Source organism: Gracilinanus agilis, chromosome 3 (assembly GCF_016433145.1).
Source record: "Gracilinanus agilis isolate LMUSP501 chromosome 3, AgileGrace, whole genome shotgun sequence".
In the NCBI taxonomy this organism is placed as follows: domain Eukaryota; kingdom Metazoa; phylum Chordata; class Mammalia; order Didelphimorphia; family Didelphidae; genus Gracilinanus; species Gracilinanus agilis.
In genome coordinates, this window is record NC_058132.1 from 682,668,681 (window position 1) to 682,688,259 (window position 19,579).

General features: G+C 36.7%; 1 protein-coding gene across 1 annotated transcript in view; it reads left to right on the forward strand.

The window, feature by feature from the left end:
- Positions 1-19,579, forward strand: part of ATP11B (ATPase phospholipid transporting 11B (putative)) — a 146,533-nt gene that overhangs the window by 50,482 nt on the left and 76,472 nt on the right. Inside the window, exons 5-8 of the mRNA XM_044670954.1 lie at positions 3,774-3,881; positions 4,193-4,321; positions 5,606-5,709; positions 13,300-13,347. Coding sequence (XP_044526889.1) covers positions 3,774-3,881; positions 4,193-4,321; positions 5,606-5,709; positions 13,300-13,347 — 389 coding nt within the window. The remainder of the gene's footprint in view (positions 1-3,773; positions 3,882-4,192; positions 4,322-5,605; positions 5,710-13,299; positions 13,348-19,579) is intronic.

Genomic DNA, 19,579 nt, shown 5'->3' on the forward strand with positions numbered 1-19,579 from the left:
TGATCCGTGGTTGCAGGCCCAGCTCTCTTGCCTTTCTGAATATTGTATTCCACGCCTTGCGGTCTTTTAGTGTTGAGGCTGCCAGATCCTGTGTGATCCTGATTGTTGCTCCTTGATATTTGAATTGTTTCTTTCTGGCTTCTTGTAAGATTTTTTCTTTTGCTTGGAAACTCTTGAATTTTGCAATGATATTTCTTGGTGTTTTCCTTTCTTGATCGAATGCCGCAGGTGTTCTATGAATCCTTTCAATGTCTATATTGCCCTCTTGTTGTAGGACTTCAGGGCAATTTTGCTGAATTATTTCTGTTAGTATAGAGTCCAGGTTTTTATTAATTTCTGGTTTTTCTGAAGACCAATTATTCTCAAATTGTCTCTTCTAGACCGGTTTTCTTGGTCTGTCACTCTCTCATTGAGATATTTCATGTTTCCTTCTATTTTTTCAGTCTTTTGGCTTTGTTTTATTTGTTCTTGTTGTCTTGAGAGATCATTAGTTTCTACTTGCTCAATTCTAGCCTTTAGGGATTGATTTTTCGGCTATAATCTTTTGGTTTTCGGCCATAATCTTCTGGTTATCGGCCATAATCTTTTGGTTTTCGGCCATAATCTTCTTGTTTTCGGCCATAATCTTCTGGTATTCCTTTTCAATCTGGTCATTTCTTGTGTTCAATTTGCTTATCAGTTCATTTGGTTTCTGAGCCTCGCTTTCCAGTTGCAAGATTCTACCTTTTAAACTGTTATTTTCTTGCCAGATCTCTTCTATTTTCCTCAAAATCTCAGATTTGAACTCTTCCATAGCTTGTGAGGAGTTTTCCTCATTTGGGGAGGGTCTGGATGGTTGTTTGTTCTCCTCCTCTGTTTGCTCGGTTGTCTGGATTTTCTCTGTGTAAAAGCTGTCGAGTGTTAAAGACTTCTTTTTTTTGTTATTATTCTTTCTCTTCTGAATTTCCTGTAACTGATTAGCCATCATTAGCCCAGCAGCTTCTCAGGTTTATCCTCGCTCTCAGTGTCTGTCTGAGATCTATTGGCTCCTGAGGTCTGAGTTCTAGTTTTTTCCAAGGTCAAGCCCCCTGGTGGATTCCCTTGCTTGATCCTCTGCAGGAGGTTCCTTTACAAGTCTCAGGGAGCTACTTCCACAGTCATATACCCGTCTGCACTGGTTCCCCACGTAGGCTTTAGTTCCTGGCTGTGTCTGCCTCCACCCACGCCTCTGCTCAGCCGGCACTCTGCGCCCAGCGTCCACTCTCTGCTCCCGCGCGCTCAGATTTCGCGTGTGTTCTTGACTTAATGGGGTCCTAAGTCTTGCTGCTCTCAGGAACAGGTCCCGGAGCTGCCGATGACTCGATGGGTGCCCCATGCTTGCTCTATTTCTTTTTAGCTGGGTTCGGAGCTATAGGTGAGTGTGGAGGGGGTGGGGGTGGGGCAGTTGCTCAGCCCGCGATTGAGTGAGAGCCCTTTTTAGCCTGGAAATGTCTCGATTCCACGTACCTTCCACGCTGTGCCCTGTTGTGGGGTTCCTCCGTTCGTCTGGACTTGTTTTTATGTCCCCTTGAGGAGTTTTGTGTGTTTCGGTCAGGAGAGGTTAAGAGCTGCTTCTTACTCTGCCGCCATCTTAACCCGGAACCTAATATTTTAAATTTTAACAAATTAAATTTTAATTGTTTAAATTGTTTTATATTTAGTTTTATGGATTTTGAATAAAACATTTTAAAATTTAACAAGAGAGGCTACTGCCATTATGCATTGCATATGCGATAGTTTCAAGATGACACTTTCTCAGAGCAGTGGATTAGAAGAGGATGTCCTCTTTGTCCAAAATGTTAAAAATATTTTATATGCATTGAAACCTCATTCTTTCAATGATCATAAAACTAGACCTACAAATGGAAACCTTTCCATTGACAAGTGGGATATATAGCCCAAGGGAGTGATTATGCTGAATTTTAATAAGTAACATCAGTATTTTTTAAAAATTAGTAACCTTTCAAAATTGTTTACATTTGTGACATATTCCAAAGTTAATAAAGCTTAAACTGCATTTCTGACTTTTGGGACAACATTGTATAATGAAGCCATCCTGCAACTCCACAAAGGTTCCTGGTGGGAAAGGGGAACCAGGGACTGAGAGAAAATGGGTTACAGGTTAAGGACTAATGAAAATAGAACATAAGGCAAGAATAAAGACACACAGACAAAGAAAGTTCTGGCATAAGGTAGTCAGACAGCCAGTAAGCTCTGGTGGAAAAGAGCTTAACCCTTACCCACATACTGCTCTTTTATTGAGATTATAACAGTATAGGGGGTAGGGAAAAGACAAGTGGTCTGATACATTGGCACTATGAGGTAATCATCATGAGATACAGACTGTTTGAACCTAAAATAATAGGTAGAGTTAACACCTGGATCAGGAATCCTTATGGCCTAAGGTCTTGGTATATATGTTAATTGATTGTTATTGCTAAAATAAGGAGACTGAGATAACTGACTAGTCTTCCAGAGTGTAGTCTTAGGGAAGGGCTAGGAATTTGGCACAGTCGAGGTTCAATTTAACTCAAGGTTACAGAAATCAATCATAAGCAATACAAGAGTCAGCTTTTTGAGAACCTTTAAAATAATATCAACATTAATGTATACCTAGACTGCTACATATTACAATAACAAAATCAAAGAAGCAGTAATGGGGAAGTCATTAAAATAACTATAGAATGCATAAACTATTGGGGATCGGTTTACAAAAGAATGTGAAATACATATATATATCCAATTAAAATGTAATCCTTAAAGAAATAAACAACTTAAATAGAGGGAGGATTCTGCACTGTGGCTAGGCCATGCCTATACGATAAAAATTACAAAACTGATAAAATTAATTTACAGTTCTAATGTTACTCCAATCAGACCATAAAAGGACATTTTATAAACTTTGATAAAATAATGGAGACACAAAAGACCTGGAATATCAAGGAAAATAATGAAAAAAGGTAAATCAAGAAGAAATAGCACTCCCAGACTACACTATTATGAAGCAGCAGACATCAAAACCATTTGATATAGGCTTATTATTTTGATTACTCTTTTAATAAGCTGTCTTTAACTTAGCTCATTACTCAGTTTCTTCACAGTCTAGGTCAGTGATGGGCAAACTTTTTAAAGAGGAGGGCCAAAGGAAAGGCAATGCTCACCTGTCAGTCTGTTTCTAAGGCAACTCTTTTTAAAGTTTCATTGTATTGTATCCTACTCATTGTATTCTTCAGATTAGGAATAATGCTGTGGCAACACGATAGAACATTTTAGGGGGGGCCACATCTGGCCTGTGGGCCATAGTTTTGCCCATCATTGGTCTAGGTCATTTAATTATCTGTTGTATCTATCCTACTGATTAATTTTTAGCTGTTTTATTTCGCCATTCATATATGGAATTTTTAATTTGGAAGAATTTTAGAGATCTTTTTCAACCCTTTCATTAATGGTCAAGGAAATGAGACCCAGAGACTTAGTGATTTGTCTAAAGTTACATAGTTTAGTGGATTAACCAGGTCTAGAACCTATATATATAAATCAGAGTTTACCCTTTGTTCCACTACACTTGGTTGTCTATATTTTTTTCAAAATTTACATTTTAACTGCTGAATATTTCACTGAACATCACTCAATATTTGAAATATATTAAATGAGCAAGGAATATTTGTTTTGCCATTAAAAGATATGTCTCTATTTTAAGAGTGTTTAAAAATTACATCAATAATGGTTTTATTTTTCTGATCATATGTTTATAGGGCTATGAAGACTGGTTAAGACATAAATCAGATAATGAAGTAAATGGAGCACCTGTTTATGTTGTTCGAAGTGGCGGCCTTGTGAAAACTAGATCAAAAAACATTCGGGTATGCATTTGGTGAATTAAAGAAGTGAATATGCGTTTCTGGAGACAATAGGGAGCCACTGGAGTTTATTGAAATATATTTTAGAAAGATTAGTTTGACAGATAATGTAATAGCCCAATATGAAGGAGAGCCACCAGTAGATTTTGGATGGCTTTACTGAGAATTTTAATTTGCTTATAAGTTAAAAACCTATTTTACTTGTTAAAATTCTATGGTATTCTGTTTTGGATATAATGGAAATTTTAAAAATTTGTTCCTATATTAATTTAGGTATTTTAATTTAACTTAATTTTTCAAACCTTTTTTTCTAGGTGGGGGATATTGTCAGAATTGCCAAAGATGAAATTTTTCCTGCTGATTTGGTGCTTCTGTCTTCAGACAGAGTGGATGGTTCATGCCACGTTACAACTGCTAGCCTGGATGGAGAAACTAACCTCAAGGTTCATATCTTTAGAAATATTTGTGAGTTGGTTCCATTGATTGGATCTTAGTGAGATTTAGGGCTAGTGAACATGTTTCCAAACCTAAAATCAAGTTACATCATCTGCCATATTTTTTTCTTTTGTTTTATAAAGATTTTATGGAAGTATAAAATTAAATGGCATTTTAATTCTTCATTTTATAGAATTATGGAATATTAGAGTTAGATTGAACTTTTGTTATCATCTAGTCAAATTGTATCCTCAAATCATGAATTCTGTTTCTAAAATTTGTGTCTAGTTTATCTTTTTTTAACATCTCCAGTGACTTGGACTCCTGTACTCTATTCAGAGTCACTTAGCTAACAGCAGTGGTTGAGTCAAGATGTCATTGTTATTGCCATTTGCTTCAGTTAGGGGACCATAAGAGCCCCAGATCACCTTAGCCATCAGAGGTTTATATCCAAGAGCAGCAATGATTTTAGGCTATTAACCTAATTACAGAAAGTTTAGAGGAAGAGACAGGATGATGAATAGGATCAGTTTCAGAAAGAGCTTAAAATAATGGAGCAACAAGGAAGCCTGAAAAATACTTGTCTAGAGAGCCAATCGACCTAAATAAATAAATAATGAACTCATTTGTAAAACTTATGGAGGCAAATAGAAGATTTTGAGCAGTATAAAGGGAAGAAAGCTTAGAAAGCTTAAGTCTTAGAGAAAGGGTGGGAATATGCTAGATATATTAGTTGTATTATATATTACATGTATATTATTATATATACAACATATATGATATATAAGATATATAATATATTAGATATATTCGATCTGTGTTGGCAAAGGCGTGGCACACACATGCCCAGGGTGCCAGAGGGGTCTGCTCCATTCCCCTTTTCCACCATGCCTGAGGATAACTTTCACATACCCTGCCCTTCTGCGCAGCAGCCCAATGCAAGCACTTCCTCCCTTCCCTGTCTGGTGTAATGCAGGGGGCATTTACAGGTTTAAGCACATGATCTCTAAAAGATTCGCCAACACTGGCCTAGATCATCTCGAAAGCATTTAAGGATGAAATTGGGGGGGAGGATGACCAGACAAAAATAGAAAGATTTCTAGAACAAATTTTTTTCTCTCTCAGTGATAATGAAACTTCCACATTTGGACTCCAGTGACAAGTCCCTAATGTAATGCAAAAAGGTTGGACTAGGGGACTTGTAAGTTCCCTAATCTTAGCTTCTATCTCTTGAGTTTCTCCAAAAATCAAGGCCTTTAAAAAATTATTAAAGTATTTTATTTTATTTTCAGACACATGTGGCAGTTCCAGAAACAGCAGTGTTGCAAACTGTTGCCAAGTTGGACACACTCATAGCTGTGATAGAATGTCAGCAGCCAGAAGCAGACTTATATAGGTAATTTTAAAAAATTTAAAATTAAAAGGAGGAGAAAACAGTTCAGAAAAAAAACAACCTTTCAGCTCTAAAATTCTATGTAAGTGTTCCACAGCAATCTCTGTCAAGAAAGGAGGAAAGGTACATTTATATCTCTTTTTGGGGCCAAGTTAGGTCAATATAATTTTATAGCAATCAGTTTCAAGTTTTGTTGAGATTTTCATGCTTGTCTTTTTAATCCTCTTTTACTGGCTCTGCTTACTATACTTTATATCAGTTCATGAATCTTCCTATGCTTCTTGGTCTTCTTTACATACATCTTGCCTTTCAGCACAGTGACATTATTGTTTTCAATTACCACAGTTTTTTTACTCCCCAGTCAGTAGACATATTGTGTGCCAAGTTCTTTGCACTACTTCAAAGTACTTCTTTAAAAAAAAAAAAAAAGATCATTTATCTGCTTGTGTCATGTGCCTAGCCATGGCATTTCTATGCCAAAGGATATGAATATTTTAATCCACTTTCTTAGCAAAAATGCATATTGCTTTCCAGATTGGTATTAATTTACAAGTGCCACAACAGTATTCTAGGAATAGGGTTATAGGGGATAAGAGTAAGTGCAAGGGAAATGGAAATTGTCTCCAAAAGGTCTGAGGCAAATTTTGGGGGAGGGTAATGATTTTATTATTATTTTTCTTTTTTTAAGAAAAATTTTCCATGGTTACACGATTCATGTTTTTAACTTTCCCCTTCACCCCCTCAAACACCTCCCCCCATAGCCAATGCGAATTTCCACTGGTTTTAACATGTGTCATTGATCAAGACCTATTTCCATATTATTGATAGTTGCATTGGTGTGGTCATTTAGTGTCTATATCCTCAACCATGTCTGAATCAACCCATGTGTTCAAGCAGTTGTTTTTCTTCTGTGTTTCCTCTCCTGCAGTTCTTCCTCTGAATGTGGGTAGCGTCTTTCCCATAAATCCCTCAGAATAGTCCTGAGTCATTGCATTGCTGCTAGTACAGAGGTCCATTATATTCTATTTTACCACAGTGTATCAGTCTCTGTGTACAATGTTCTTCTGGCTCTGCTCCTTTCACTCTGCATCAATTCCTGGAGGTCTTTTCAGTTTACATGGAATTCCTCCAGTTCATTATTCCTTTGAGCACAATAGTATTCCATCACCAGCATATACCACAGTTTGTTTAGCCATTCCCCAATTGAAGGGCATACCTGAGGCAAATTTAGATACAGGCCCTGGAAAGGATTCTAGGGGGCTAGAGAGGAAAGGGCTTGAGTGAGAAAACACTTAACACTTCCTGTTCCTAAGCTGGAAGGGAAGCAGCAGCTCTTGTTTGCTAGCTGGACCTAACCAGTTTTAGAAGTTTGGAGGTTCCCATGCACTGGAGAATATCTTGAAGGTGATCTGGCTTTCCCTGCTGTGTTTTAACAACTTGGCTAAAGTACTCTAAAGATCCTATCATTTGGGGCTTTGATGTTTTACCTCAAGAGCCAACCCCAGCCTTGGAGTGGAGGGAGACGGGACCCAGCCTATTTTGAGTCCCTTCTCAATAGTTTTTTTGGAGACAAATTTGAGAGTAACTGAACAATAGTCTGAGGATAAAAGCTAGGTAACTAGTTAACTTTTGGGGTACTTAGTCAGAAAGTAGGGAGCCATAGGCAGTCAGAAGGCCAGAAGAATTTTTTGTGAGAAACGTAGATTTGGTGGGTTTGAGAATTAGTTCCTTTAGTATCAGGGTCACCTTGTCTTGATCCTCAATGTACCAATAAACATAAATATTGTGTTTTCCGAAGATAGTCTCCAGGGGTCTGCACATACTGGATCAGAGAAGTTACCTAGATGGACATAACCATCAATCCACCTTAGGTTTCATCTTACCAACATTTCTTTCTTTTTTGCGCCCCCCCCCCCCCCCCCCAGCCACACAATATACTTATCTTTCCACAACCCCTCCAGTTTGATTGTTCCTACTTTTGTCATCTTTGGTAATTTTAGGGATTTAAAATGAAATGTCAAAATTGTTTCAGTTTGCATTTTGCTTAATAATGATTTGAAACAGTCTTTCATTTGGTTAAGAGCTTAAAAGTCTTTTGAGAACTATTTTGTTCATGTCCTTTGACCAATTATCCATTGAGGATTGATTTTCAGCCTTATATGTTAGTATTAATTCCATGGATATCAGACTGGTATCTGAGATATTTAATGCAGTTTTTCTGAAATCACCCACTTCCTTTCTTATGCTAGTTGAATATGACTTTGTTATGCAGAAGCTTTTCAATTTCTTTTCAGAATTTTTTTCTTACTCTTTGTCATTACTTTTTGTTAATTTTTTTTTGAGAATTCTTTCTTAACCATAGTTGTGAATGGTGTCTAATTTGGCTTATTTTAGCCAAACTGTTTCCAATTTTCCTAGCAATCATAACTAAATAGGTAATTCTCACCAAGTGATGTTCTTGGGTTATTGAACACTAGATTATTAAAAACAAGGTTATTAAACTCAATTGTCTGTTTTTTATCTTCTATGTTCTACTATGTCATCATCAGATTTGATAAGTATATCTTCTATGCTTTTATCTAGATCACTGGTAAAATTGTTTGAAAGTACAGGCTAACAGAGATACCTGGCACCATCTACTGGAAGCCCCCGTAAGAGGGGAAACTAGATATTTAGGTATGGTCATCAGGAATCGGATTAACTTGATTCCAAATTAAAATAGACCCAAGTCAGGATGACTTTTATGGAAGTTTATTTACAATTAGGAAGGTTCAAGGTAGGGAAATTGAGAGAGAGAAACTCTGGCCTGGATCAGAGGTCCAGACCAGGTAAGAGTTTAGAGGCCCCAGCAAAGGAGCACAGAGGTGAATTAAACAAGGCTTCTAGCCACGAGGCCTCCTTGAGGGCAGAACCTTCAGAAACGCCAAGGGAGGAGAAAGGAAGTCAGCCTAACTTACCCATGTGACAATTCAGAGGGAAGCCATCTGAGGTCTCCCCAGAGATCCTTCTATACCAAGTTCAAAGTGCCAACTCCTCCTCAGGAAGTTACCATCATATTTAAGAGATAGCAGCTTCCATCACTTCCTGCATCCACCTTCAATTTCCAGTGGACAAATGGCAGCCTCAACACTGTTTTGGACTGCCCAAAGGACAGTCCCTTGTTCTTGATTTATTACTTATTGTCACGTGTGGGTAACTGATCTTCCCCTCCCCACTAAGTTGGGTGAGGTGACATTATTTCTGATGGCTAGAGTCTAACAATGAATGAGGATGAGCTAATTCCATTTACACACCCCTTCTGAATTGACATTGAGCCATTAATAACTATTCTTAATTCTTTACTCATTTCCCATTTTCACATATTCTCCACCTCCATGACACCCCTAATCTTTTTAGTATTTTCTGCTTGTGAGGCAGGAATCAGACTAACCTTGCTAGTAACCATCTCCAGCACCTATGGAAAATGATCACGCCCAAAACCTAAATCTACTACAATGTTAAAAATCCTAATTCCTACTTTAATATTAATGCCGCTGACCTGATTCTCTAAAAAAACTTGAGTATGAATTAATACCACAACCTCATAGCCTATTAATTAGCATTATTAGTCTATCATTTATGTACCACAATATAGATATAAGTTATAATTTCAACAATTCATTCTCTATAGATTACCTATCAGGCCCCCTACTAATCCTGTCATGCTGATTACTTCCTTAATAATTATAGCAAGCCAGAACCAGTTAAACAAAGAATCTTTATTATAAAAAAAAATACCTTACCATATTAATTACTCTGCAACTTTCATTAATTATAGCCCTTACCTTATCAGAATTAATTATATTCTACATTCTATTTGAAACTACATTAATTCCAACTCTTATTATTATTACTTGATGAGGCAACCAAAATGAACGATTAAACACAGGACTTTATTTTCTATTTTATACCCTAGTAGAGTCATTCCCACTTCTAGTTGCCCTACTGAACTTAAATAATAACTTAGGCTCCCTCCATATTTTAATAAACCGTATCCTAATAGATCCTTTAAATTATATAATATCCAAAATTCTACATTATGATATGCATGTATAATTGCTTTCATAGTTAAAATACCACTATACGGTCTTCACCTATGACTTCCTAAAGCACATGTAGAAGCTCCTATCACAGGCTCAATAGTCGTAGCAGCTATTTTGCTTAAGTTAGGAAGTTATGGAATTATACATCTTAGTCAATTAATAAACTGTTGAGTTTCTTCCCATTCTTTTTAATTGTATTATCTTCTAACCCACACCTTTCTACTTTTTCAGCAATGTAAAAGGGGAAAATGGAAAAGATTATGGTTGGACTGGATATTTAAAGTTTGGTCACCAGAAATCAATTACTCAATTTCAAATAAAAGACCCAAGTCACGATGACTTTTATGATGGTTTATTTACTTAGGAAAGTTGAAGGTAGGGAAAATGAGAGAGAGAAACTCAGGCCTGGACCAGAGGCCCGAACCAGGGAAACACAGAGATTAATTAAACAAGGCTTCTAGCTACAAGGCCTCCTCTAAGAAGAGAGGCCTCCTTGAGGCTAGGGTCTCCAGAAACGCCAAGGAAAGAAAAAGAGAGTCAGCCTGATTTACCCACATGACAATTCAAAGGGAAGCAGTCTGAGGTCTTACCAGAGCTCCTCCAATGCCAAGTTCAAAGTGCCAAAAGCCCTCCACAGGAAGTTACCATCATATTTAAGATAGCAACTTTCGTCACTTCCTGCCTCCAACTCCAGTTTCACTTGGACAAATGGCAGCCTCAACACTGTTTTGGACAGCCCAGAGGGCAGTCACTTGTTTTTGATTTGTCACTTATTTTCACATGTGGGTCACAGACCTCCCCTTCCCCACTTAATTCTAAGTTGGGTGGGGTAACATTATTCTTGGTGGCTAAAGTCTAAAGAATGAATGAGGATGAGCTAATTCCATTTATATAGCAAGAATATCTATAGTGTATTAGTAGGCTAAAAGAATACATATATCTGCTACCCATTATCACTACTATTATTTAATATTGTATTAGAAATGATAGTTTTAACAATAAGAAAAGAAAAAGAAACTGGAATTAAAATAGTGAATGAGGAAACTCAACTATCATTCTTTGCAGATCATATGATGATTTACTTAGAGAATCCTAGAGAATCAGTTAAAAGCTAGTTGAAATAATAACTTTAGTATTATTTTGCAGGACACAAAATAAATCCACATAAATCTAAAGCATTTCTATATATTACCAACAAAGTCCAGCAGCAAGAGTTAAAAAAACAAATTCCATTTAAAATCACTCTAAAGAATATAAAGTACCTGGGAATCTATTTGCCAAGGCAAACATTGGAATTATATGAATATAATTACAAAATCCTTTATATTACAAATAAAGTCAGATCTAAACAATTTGAAAACATAATAATTACTCCTGAGTAATCCTAGCTAATATAATAAAAATTACAGTTCCACCTAAATTTATTTATTTGACTGCCATACCAGTCAAATTACCAAATAATTATTTCATAAAACTAGAAAAAAATAACAATTGAAATGGAAGAACAAAAGGTCAAGAATATCAGAGGAACTAAATGTGAAGGAAGGAGGCCTAGAAGTACCATATCTCAAACTGTACTATAAAGTAGCAGTCATAAAAACAACCTGGTACTATCTAAGAAATAGATTAGTAAACCAATGGAGTAGATTAGCTGCAGGGGTAAATGACCATAGAAACGTAGTGTTTGATAAACCGAAATATCCCAGCTTTTGGAATATGTTGTTTTTAAAAATGATGAAGGCCAAGAATAAAAAGGAGAATAGTATTTTAATAAAAGCCATCGCTGATAGAATAAATCGTTAGACCACGCGCCTGTAAGTATTCAAACTGCCGCCTCAGTCATTTTACCTTTCGTATCTTCGTGCTCCCAGGTAGCTAAAGAGAGCCCGCTTCTCCTCACTCCAGGAGTCTTATCCCCTCTCTTACATCATCAAGCTTCCTGTCTGCCTCCATTTTTACAAGAGGAATCGTGGGAAATGTAGTTCCAAGGTCCCCCACAGGTCCACAGAAGTTTGTCAAACACTATATTGATACATATATTAAGGCTCAATCCTTCCAAATAGAACCCCAGGTGATTTTAACTAACACAAATAACAACTCAATCTAACAAAAACTGCTGGGAAAATTAGAAAACAGTATGAAAGAATCTAAATATAGAACAATATCACACACCCTATACCAAGATACAGTCAAAATGGATATATGATTTAGATACAAAGAGTAATACATAAGTAAATTAGGGGAACACAGAATATTTTACTGGCAGGTCTTTGAAGATGGGGAAGAATTTATGATCTAAAAAGAGGTAGAGGGTATTATAAAATGTTTAATGCATAATTTTGATTGTATTAAATTAGAAAACTTATTTAGAAACAAAACTAATGTAACCAAGATTAGAAGAGTGTAGTAGTTAAATTAATGTGCAATACTTGAAGTATTATGTTTTGTAAAGTTTATTATCTGACAAAATAGAACCACATAACATAAGTTTTTCTACCTGCTCAAAATCCCAGCTCCCCCAAAGCTGTGGACAGGAAGGAAAAGAGCCCGAGAGATGGACCTCCACCCAATTTATATCCTATCTATGTCAGCATGTAACAACAGGAAGTGAGTGGGTTTCTGGGAATTGTAGTTTTACTGAGGATCATAGTTTTTAGGGTAACAGATTTTAATTATGCAAGAGAAACAACAAACTGGGGAAAAATTTATAACAAATGTCTCTGATAAAGGTCTAATTTCTCAAATTTATAGAGAACTAAGGCAAATATATAAGAATACAAGCCATTCCCCAATTGACAAATGATCAAGGAATATAAACAAGCAATTTTCAGATGAAGAAATCAAAGCCATCAATAATTATAAGAAAAAATGTTCTAAATTACTCTTGATTAGAGAAATGCAAATAGAAACAACATTGAGGTACCACATCCCACCTATCAGATTGGCCAATATGACAGTAATAGAAAGTGGTAAATGTTGGAGGGAATGTGGCAAAATTGGGACACTAATGCATTGTTGGAGTTGTGAATTGATCCAACCTTTCTAGAGAGAAATTTGTAACTATACCCAAGGTTCTATAAAACCATGCCTACCCTTTGATCTGGTAATAACACTACTGGGTCTGTATCCCAAAGAGATAATAAAAAAAGGGAAAAGGACTTACTTGTACAAAAATATTTATAACTGCACTTTTTATAGTAGCAAAAAAATTTGAAATTGAGGGGATGACCCTCAGTTGAGTGTGTCATTTAAAATCACAATACATGGCTATGTAAATACAAAGTATTCCAAGTGATTTCAGGAAGAAGAAAGCACTAAAAATTAGTGGGATTAGAAAAGGTCTTCTAGAGGGGTACCTGTTCTGGGTTTAAAGGAAGCAAAGGATTATTGTGGAACTTTCCACTTTATACGTGAAAGAATATTGTACAAGCTGGATCTAAAATGCTTTTTACTGACGGTATAAATACATTTTAGGTGATATTTTAGATTTTTGTAATATTACTTTTTTTAGATTCATCGGAAGAATGATACTGAATCAACAAATGGAGGAAATTGTTAGGTAAGATACAGAATTTCATTTTATCAAATTCCTTTTTTAAAATGGATTTCCAATGCCTTTTGTGTTTACCAATGTTGTCAAGCTCATGTGCAATGGGAATTCCCTTCCCCATTATGTCACTTTGTTTGACATCATCAACCAGGGACCTGAAGATCCTTTACCATTCAAATGTGCAAGTACAGAGAAAGGAACTTGAAACCAACAAGACAGGAAACTGCTTCCACAGGCACTGCCCCCTGGCTGGTACCTAGCAAATTTAAGGAACTATGATTGGTTCCCGAGATGTGACGTGGGAGAACTAGTGGGTGGAGAAAATTGCTTATAAAGTGAAACCAAGGCACTGTACACACTCCCTCCTTCTGGAGATTGGAACCTGAAGGAACCCATCGGTGGTGAGCTTTCAATCCATCAAAGGGCAAATAGGGTATTAAGCCAAGCAACATAAAGAATCTTCCCTACATTTCCCTCTCTTTACTATCACTGCTTTTGATATAATAAAGCTATTAGCAGCCTCATAATTTAATTTTAACTATTACACTTGTCAAGTTATTTGTGGGTCACAAAACGGGAAAAGAGTAGTGAGGTTGGGATCAGGAGGGTCACAGACTTAAAAACACAAGACTGTGACTGCTGATCAATGACAAAGTTTATTGATTTCAGGTACATACTTAATAGAGAAAGGGACGAAGGCTAAGGGATTAGGTAAGTCTTTTACAGTGACAGTGGTTAGTAATGATTTACAAAATGGAGACAATGGATTTAGATTATCTCAGTGACTCTAAACAGAATTTTCTATAGGTGATAATTCAATATGTCTGTGTAACCATCTCACAGAATTCCTGCATTAGTAATTTCTTGGAAGAACATACAGTATTTGGGGAGGGGAGGGGTTGAATTCTCATGCTGTGGATCAAGCTACATGTCTGGCTACTTCTAAGCTATGGCTTCTACCCAGAGACCTTGCAAGCTAGGGTATACCAGTAATTTCTAAACCCTTGCTTGATGGAAAGCCCCTGATCTTCTTATGCTGTTCCCGCATCTGCTTCTTTTCTATTTAAATCAGACAAATGGAAGCTTGAGTTAAGTATATGCTTGATAAGAGTTTTTGTTTTCTGAGGTGGATGCACTTGATGGTGAATAAAAATGAAAGAAAGAGAATAAGGCTGAATCCTCCAATTCCTATATAGGGTCACTAGAGTGATAGCTCTTGCAATGAGCCATCCTATAAATCTTAATAAAAATAGTAATGGTTAGGGGTCCAACAAGAAATAGATATGGATTGGGAACACATGAAAGGGGTGTCCAAATAATGGGGTCAGTTTCCCTTCTTTCATCTATGTATTCTAAAGTAATTTCTTTCCATGAATATGGAATTTGCCAAATATATGGGTAGTGGACTTTTCCAATGGATAATATGGGAGGGGTCCATCTTCCTATGGATATGGGTGCAGGATGGAGTGGATAAGAATATAAATCTGGGTCATCCCATCCCATGCTGCTTGGGATAGCCCATATAGTAGAATCTGGAGATTCCCTTCAAGGTGGATTCTCATGGGAACAGGGAACAAGCACAAGCTTTGGGGGTCTCCAACCTACAAGCTATTCCTAAAACTTGGGGTTTATCAGATCTCACTAGGCCACAAGTTTGGGGTCTCTAGATTCCATGTCGACAGGCATTAGTGTTTTGGTAATGAATTGCATGGGATCCTTTTGCTTTTGTAATAGAATTGACTGAGCTTGTGTTGGTGCAGATAAAAGTAGCTGTGTCAGCCTTGGAATTCCCATAAGTCAGATATCCAGGTGAAGTAATATGTGATCTAATATGAGCTACAAAAATAGCAAAATGTTGTCGAACTAGCTCCTGTACATTTTTAACTGCTGGAATAAAGAGTCATCTATTTGTGAAGTAATTAAAGCTATCTCAGTGTATTGGAGTATGTGATATACATATTGACTGTTAAAGCTAATATGACTGGGACTAGTTCTGCCCTTTGAGCTGAGGGTTATTTAGTAACTTGGGAGTAGGTTTTGTCTTGTTAATGAACTGCTATCTTTCTATTAAAGCAGTGATTCGAAAGTGGGTGCCACCGCCCCCTGGTGGATGCTGCAGCAATCCAAGTTCCCCTGTGATGGCCACAGGCGCATTTATCTTTCCTATTACTTGCTATTACAATTAAAAAAAAATTAATTTCCAGGGGGCTAAGTAATATTTTTTCTGGAAAGGGGGCAGTAGGCCAAAAAAGTTTGGGAACCGCTGCATTAGAGCACCCTTCTGTAAATACTAAAGGGTCAGAGTTCAGTGTCTTCTCAGTAATGATTGAAGGGAAAAGAAAAGCATGTTTAGCTGCACATTGAATGAGTTTATTTGGAGGGTAGGAATATTTGATTTGTCCAGGAACCCTGTGATTGCTATTTGCCTTGCCAATCATCAGAGGTGTTGTTTAATGTAATTACTTGTTGTTTGGTAAATGGCGTTACTATAATTTGAGACTATTGCAAATAGTTGCATTGTTCTCTTCCTTCCCTATATTATTTGTTTTGCTACTAATTGATAATATGGGGTATTTGATTTGTGAAGGGTTGATAAAAGATTTAACCACTGGAGTGGGTCATGATCCTGGCATATTACTGCTGTGGGTATGTACTGAGTTGGCAAGATTAAAAGACTAACCAGAAGGGAAGTATCTATTCTGTGTACTTGGGCATTAGTGAGAACTTGATTAACTAAATTTATAATGTCTTGAGCTTGGGGTGTTACATACCTTAGGGCATATATATCAAATAGGGGTTTTAATTGTCCTGTTTAAGTTAGTTAGTTTAAGTTAAGGTTAAGTGAAAGTCTAAGCCAATTGAGATCTTTCCTATCTGTCTGATACTTTTTAGACTAATAGAGGATCGAATAGTTTCCCAATTTTTTGGCCAAAATTTTGTAGATAAGACAGAGAAGTCTGTCCCCATGTCAAATCAATTCAGTAAATTTTTTTCTTATCTATATGCAGAGCCAACATAGGTCTTCCCTTCCTAATCTGTTCAGTCCAGTCTATGTCACGTTAAACTTGAAAAAACACAGAACTATTGAATAGTCAGTAAAACCACTCTTTAATTATGGATTGGAGTTCAGTGCTAAATTAGGTCTCCTCACAGAGCTGTGCTACAAATCCAGGTCTGGTTACTGAACTCCTGGGAGGGCCACTGCGCAAGATGGCCACTCCAAGGAACAAAAGAATTTGGGGGACATATGCCATTTGGGGAATCCAGGGACTGGGAAAGATGATTTATTGGCCTTACCATACCTACAAGGAGATGTGAGTGTTCAAATTATACTGACAGGATACAATCAAGCCTGGGAAAGGAACCATAGCCAGAGGCTAGGGTGTAAGGGAATGAACTATTTACAATGTGTACTAAAGGACAATCCCTACACAGGTGTAGGTCTTCTTGGGAAAAGGTCTCTGATACCAAGGGAGAAACTATTGGGATAAAAGGATATTTTAACATTTGACTAAAAATCTGTTAATTTCAGTTAACGGCTAATAAATATCTTAAGGTCTAATGTTCAGTCTGAAACTGCTAGTCTGAGATTCCCTTCATCACAGGAACAGGGCACAAGCACAAGCTTTGGGGGGGTCTCCAATTTACAAGCCAATCTAAAACTTGGGGTTCATCAGATCCCACCATGCCACAAATTTGGGGTCTCTAGATTCCAAGTCGACAGTCTTATGTTAAAATGCTATCAGTCCTTAAATATTACTTGACATTGGTGCTTAAATCAATGCTTGAAACATCAGCTGATGGACTTCCTCACTACTAGTGGCCAAAAATAAAAATATCAGCTAATACTAAGTAAAATTTTTAAATATCCTATTATAAAACCCCCCAAATCATATTAAAAATATTAAAAATGACTGTGTGGCAATTTCAGCTTTAAAACAAATTTAAAAGTCCAATTCAAAAATTCTCAAAATTAAAATGCTTTTAACTTCCCTAATTCAATTATTCACACCACCCTTTTGGGAGATCCTGATGCTGGGGGATTTTAAAAACTTGTTTTCCCTCATCTTTTAACCACTTATTTAACAACTGTAATCATGCTTAAATAGCTTGGACTTTTTACTCCTCTTACCTATTATTTTAATCCCTTTAACTCTTGTATGAAAGAAATAATGTTGCTACTGAGTCACAGCCAAAGCAGAAAAGCCTAAAGAAAAAAAATTATCATGGAAATAATTCTCTTATTGTGTCTGTATCACTGGATCTCCTGATTTGACTGAGTTCCAGGCTAACTAAATTAGTTTTGGGTACACTTTTCAATTTCCTGAGTATCTATTTATTGGCCTCAAGGGCTTATTTACTGTTGAACTTAGGCCTAGTCTGTAGGTGATTTCATTAGCATTCCTATGCCCAAAAGGTTTCCTTTCTAATCTCATTGTTTCCTGCCTTTCAGCTCCAGAATGTATAAACTTCAGTGGTAAGGAGAAGCAATTCAGTGTTCAATCTGAACCTTATTTATTAAAAATATTGCTTAGAATTTACTATTTGCTTGTGTATTGCTTCCTCCCCTTTTTGGCACTGATGTTTGCCATGTTTTCCTTATGACCTGAATTCTTCATCCTTTTAAATCCTTAGGGAAAAGGAACCTCTTTAATTTGCTAATTCACTTAAAATGGCTAAAAATTTCTACCTGCCTTCACAATTTCTGTATTTTAGGCCTTGCCTTTCTAAGGCTTCCTTCATTATATGATTACAGAAAACTTGCCATAATAGGAGAAATGCGGGAAGTGACTTAAAATGAGGGAGAAATGCTCCCTTAATTTGAAATATTAATGCCATGTATAATTTGGCCATGATGCCCAGTCCTGTGTAGAACCTGCCAGGTATAATACAAAAATTTCCTCCTAGGGAAACTCTACTGAGCAATCTCTGCTCACCTTGTAGTTCATACTCATGACTGCATCAATAACCAATTTTTCTTCATAGCATTACTTTACAATTATCTTCTCATACAATTTGGCCTTAAATGGCAATTTTCTCTAACCAGGCTCAAGGTTTAACATAACCTATCTGCTATAGTTAAACAGTTCTTTCCTGCCTCCATTATTCTTTCCTAACTTCTTCTGATATCTCCTTGGGACAAACACATTCTGCATTTCTAGGCCTATACTAAACCTATATGTTATGCAATAGTAGAAGAGTACTCTCAAATTTCTGCTGCAAATCCTCAATTTACTAGCTATTACTTTAGACCAGGTAAAATGCTACTTAACTTTTAAATCTGACCCTACTTTAGCTAAATTTGGGGAATATGTCTACTTTTCTGGGTTTTCTACTTAAAAGAGGGCCTTGCTCAGGGTAAATATAATTCCCAGGGGAAATAAAATGACCAATTTTATGTCTGCTACAGAAAACTGAAAGGCAGATGACACCTTTCTCTTTTCTCATTGGCCATCTTGAAATATATGCCAGTGGTGAAATTTCTGGATTAAATTATTTGCTCAATATCACAGGTACAGTAACTAGAGGTAGAGCCAGCACCTAAACCTAGGTCTTCTGCCTAGTTTTAGTGCCTTTTTCATGATTACCACATTGCCTTCTCAGCTTCTGTGATCCCTATCTAGATTTTCCCATAAAAATCTCCAAAGATCTCCAGCCTACTTAATGAGGACCTTCTTTTATCTGATTCCTCATTCTGCCTGCAGAACCAGCCCACCTTAGTTTTGGCTTGGGATTTTGGTGGGATAGGATTGGGACACTTATTTTTTATACTATTTCTTTTTCTTTCTTTTATATTATTTCTTGGACACCCTTCTCTTCCTAATAATGTATTCTAATTTGTTATTATTTCCATGCAAATGACCCCCAGGTCTGTATGTCCAACCCTCATCTCCCTCCTGAGCTCCAGCCCTTTAGTACCATTCACTCCTAAGGTACAGTGGGATTGTGTAGTATGGACTTGGAGCTAATTTTATAGAGTCGGAGGATCTGGATTCAAATTCTTCCTCTGTCACTCATTATTTAAGTATCAATGTACAACTCTTTTGGGGTTGTTTTCTCATCATTAAAATGAAGGCCAGACTAGATCAAAGGGTATGAACATCTCACTTCCTTTTCTCACAATTCCACATTGTTTTCTGGAATGGAAAAGTCCACCAGTAGTTTATTGGTGTTCTTACTTTTCCACTGTCCCTGCCATAGTGGCTATTTCCATCTTTTGTCATTTTTTACAGTTTGCTAG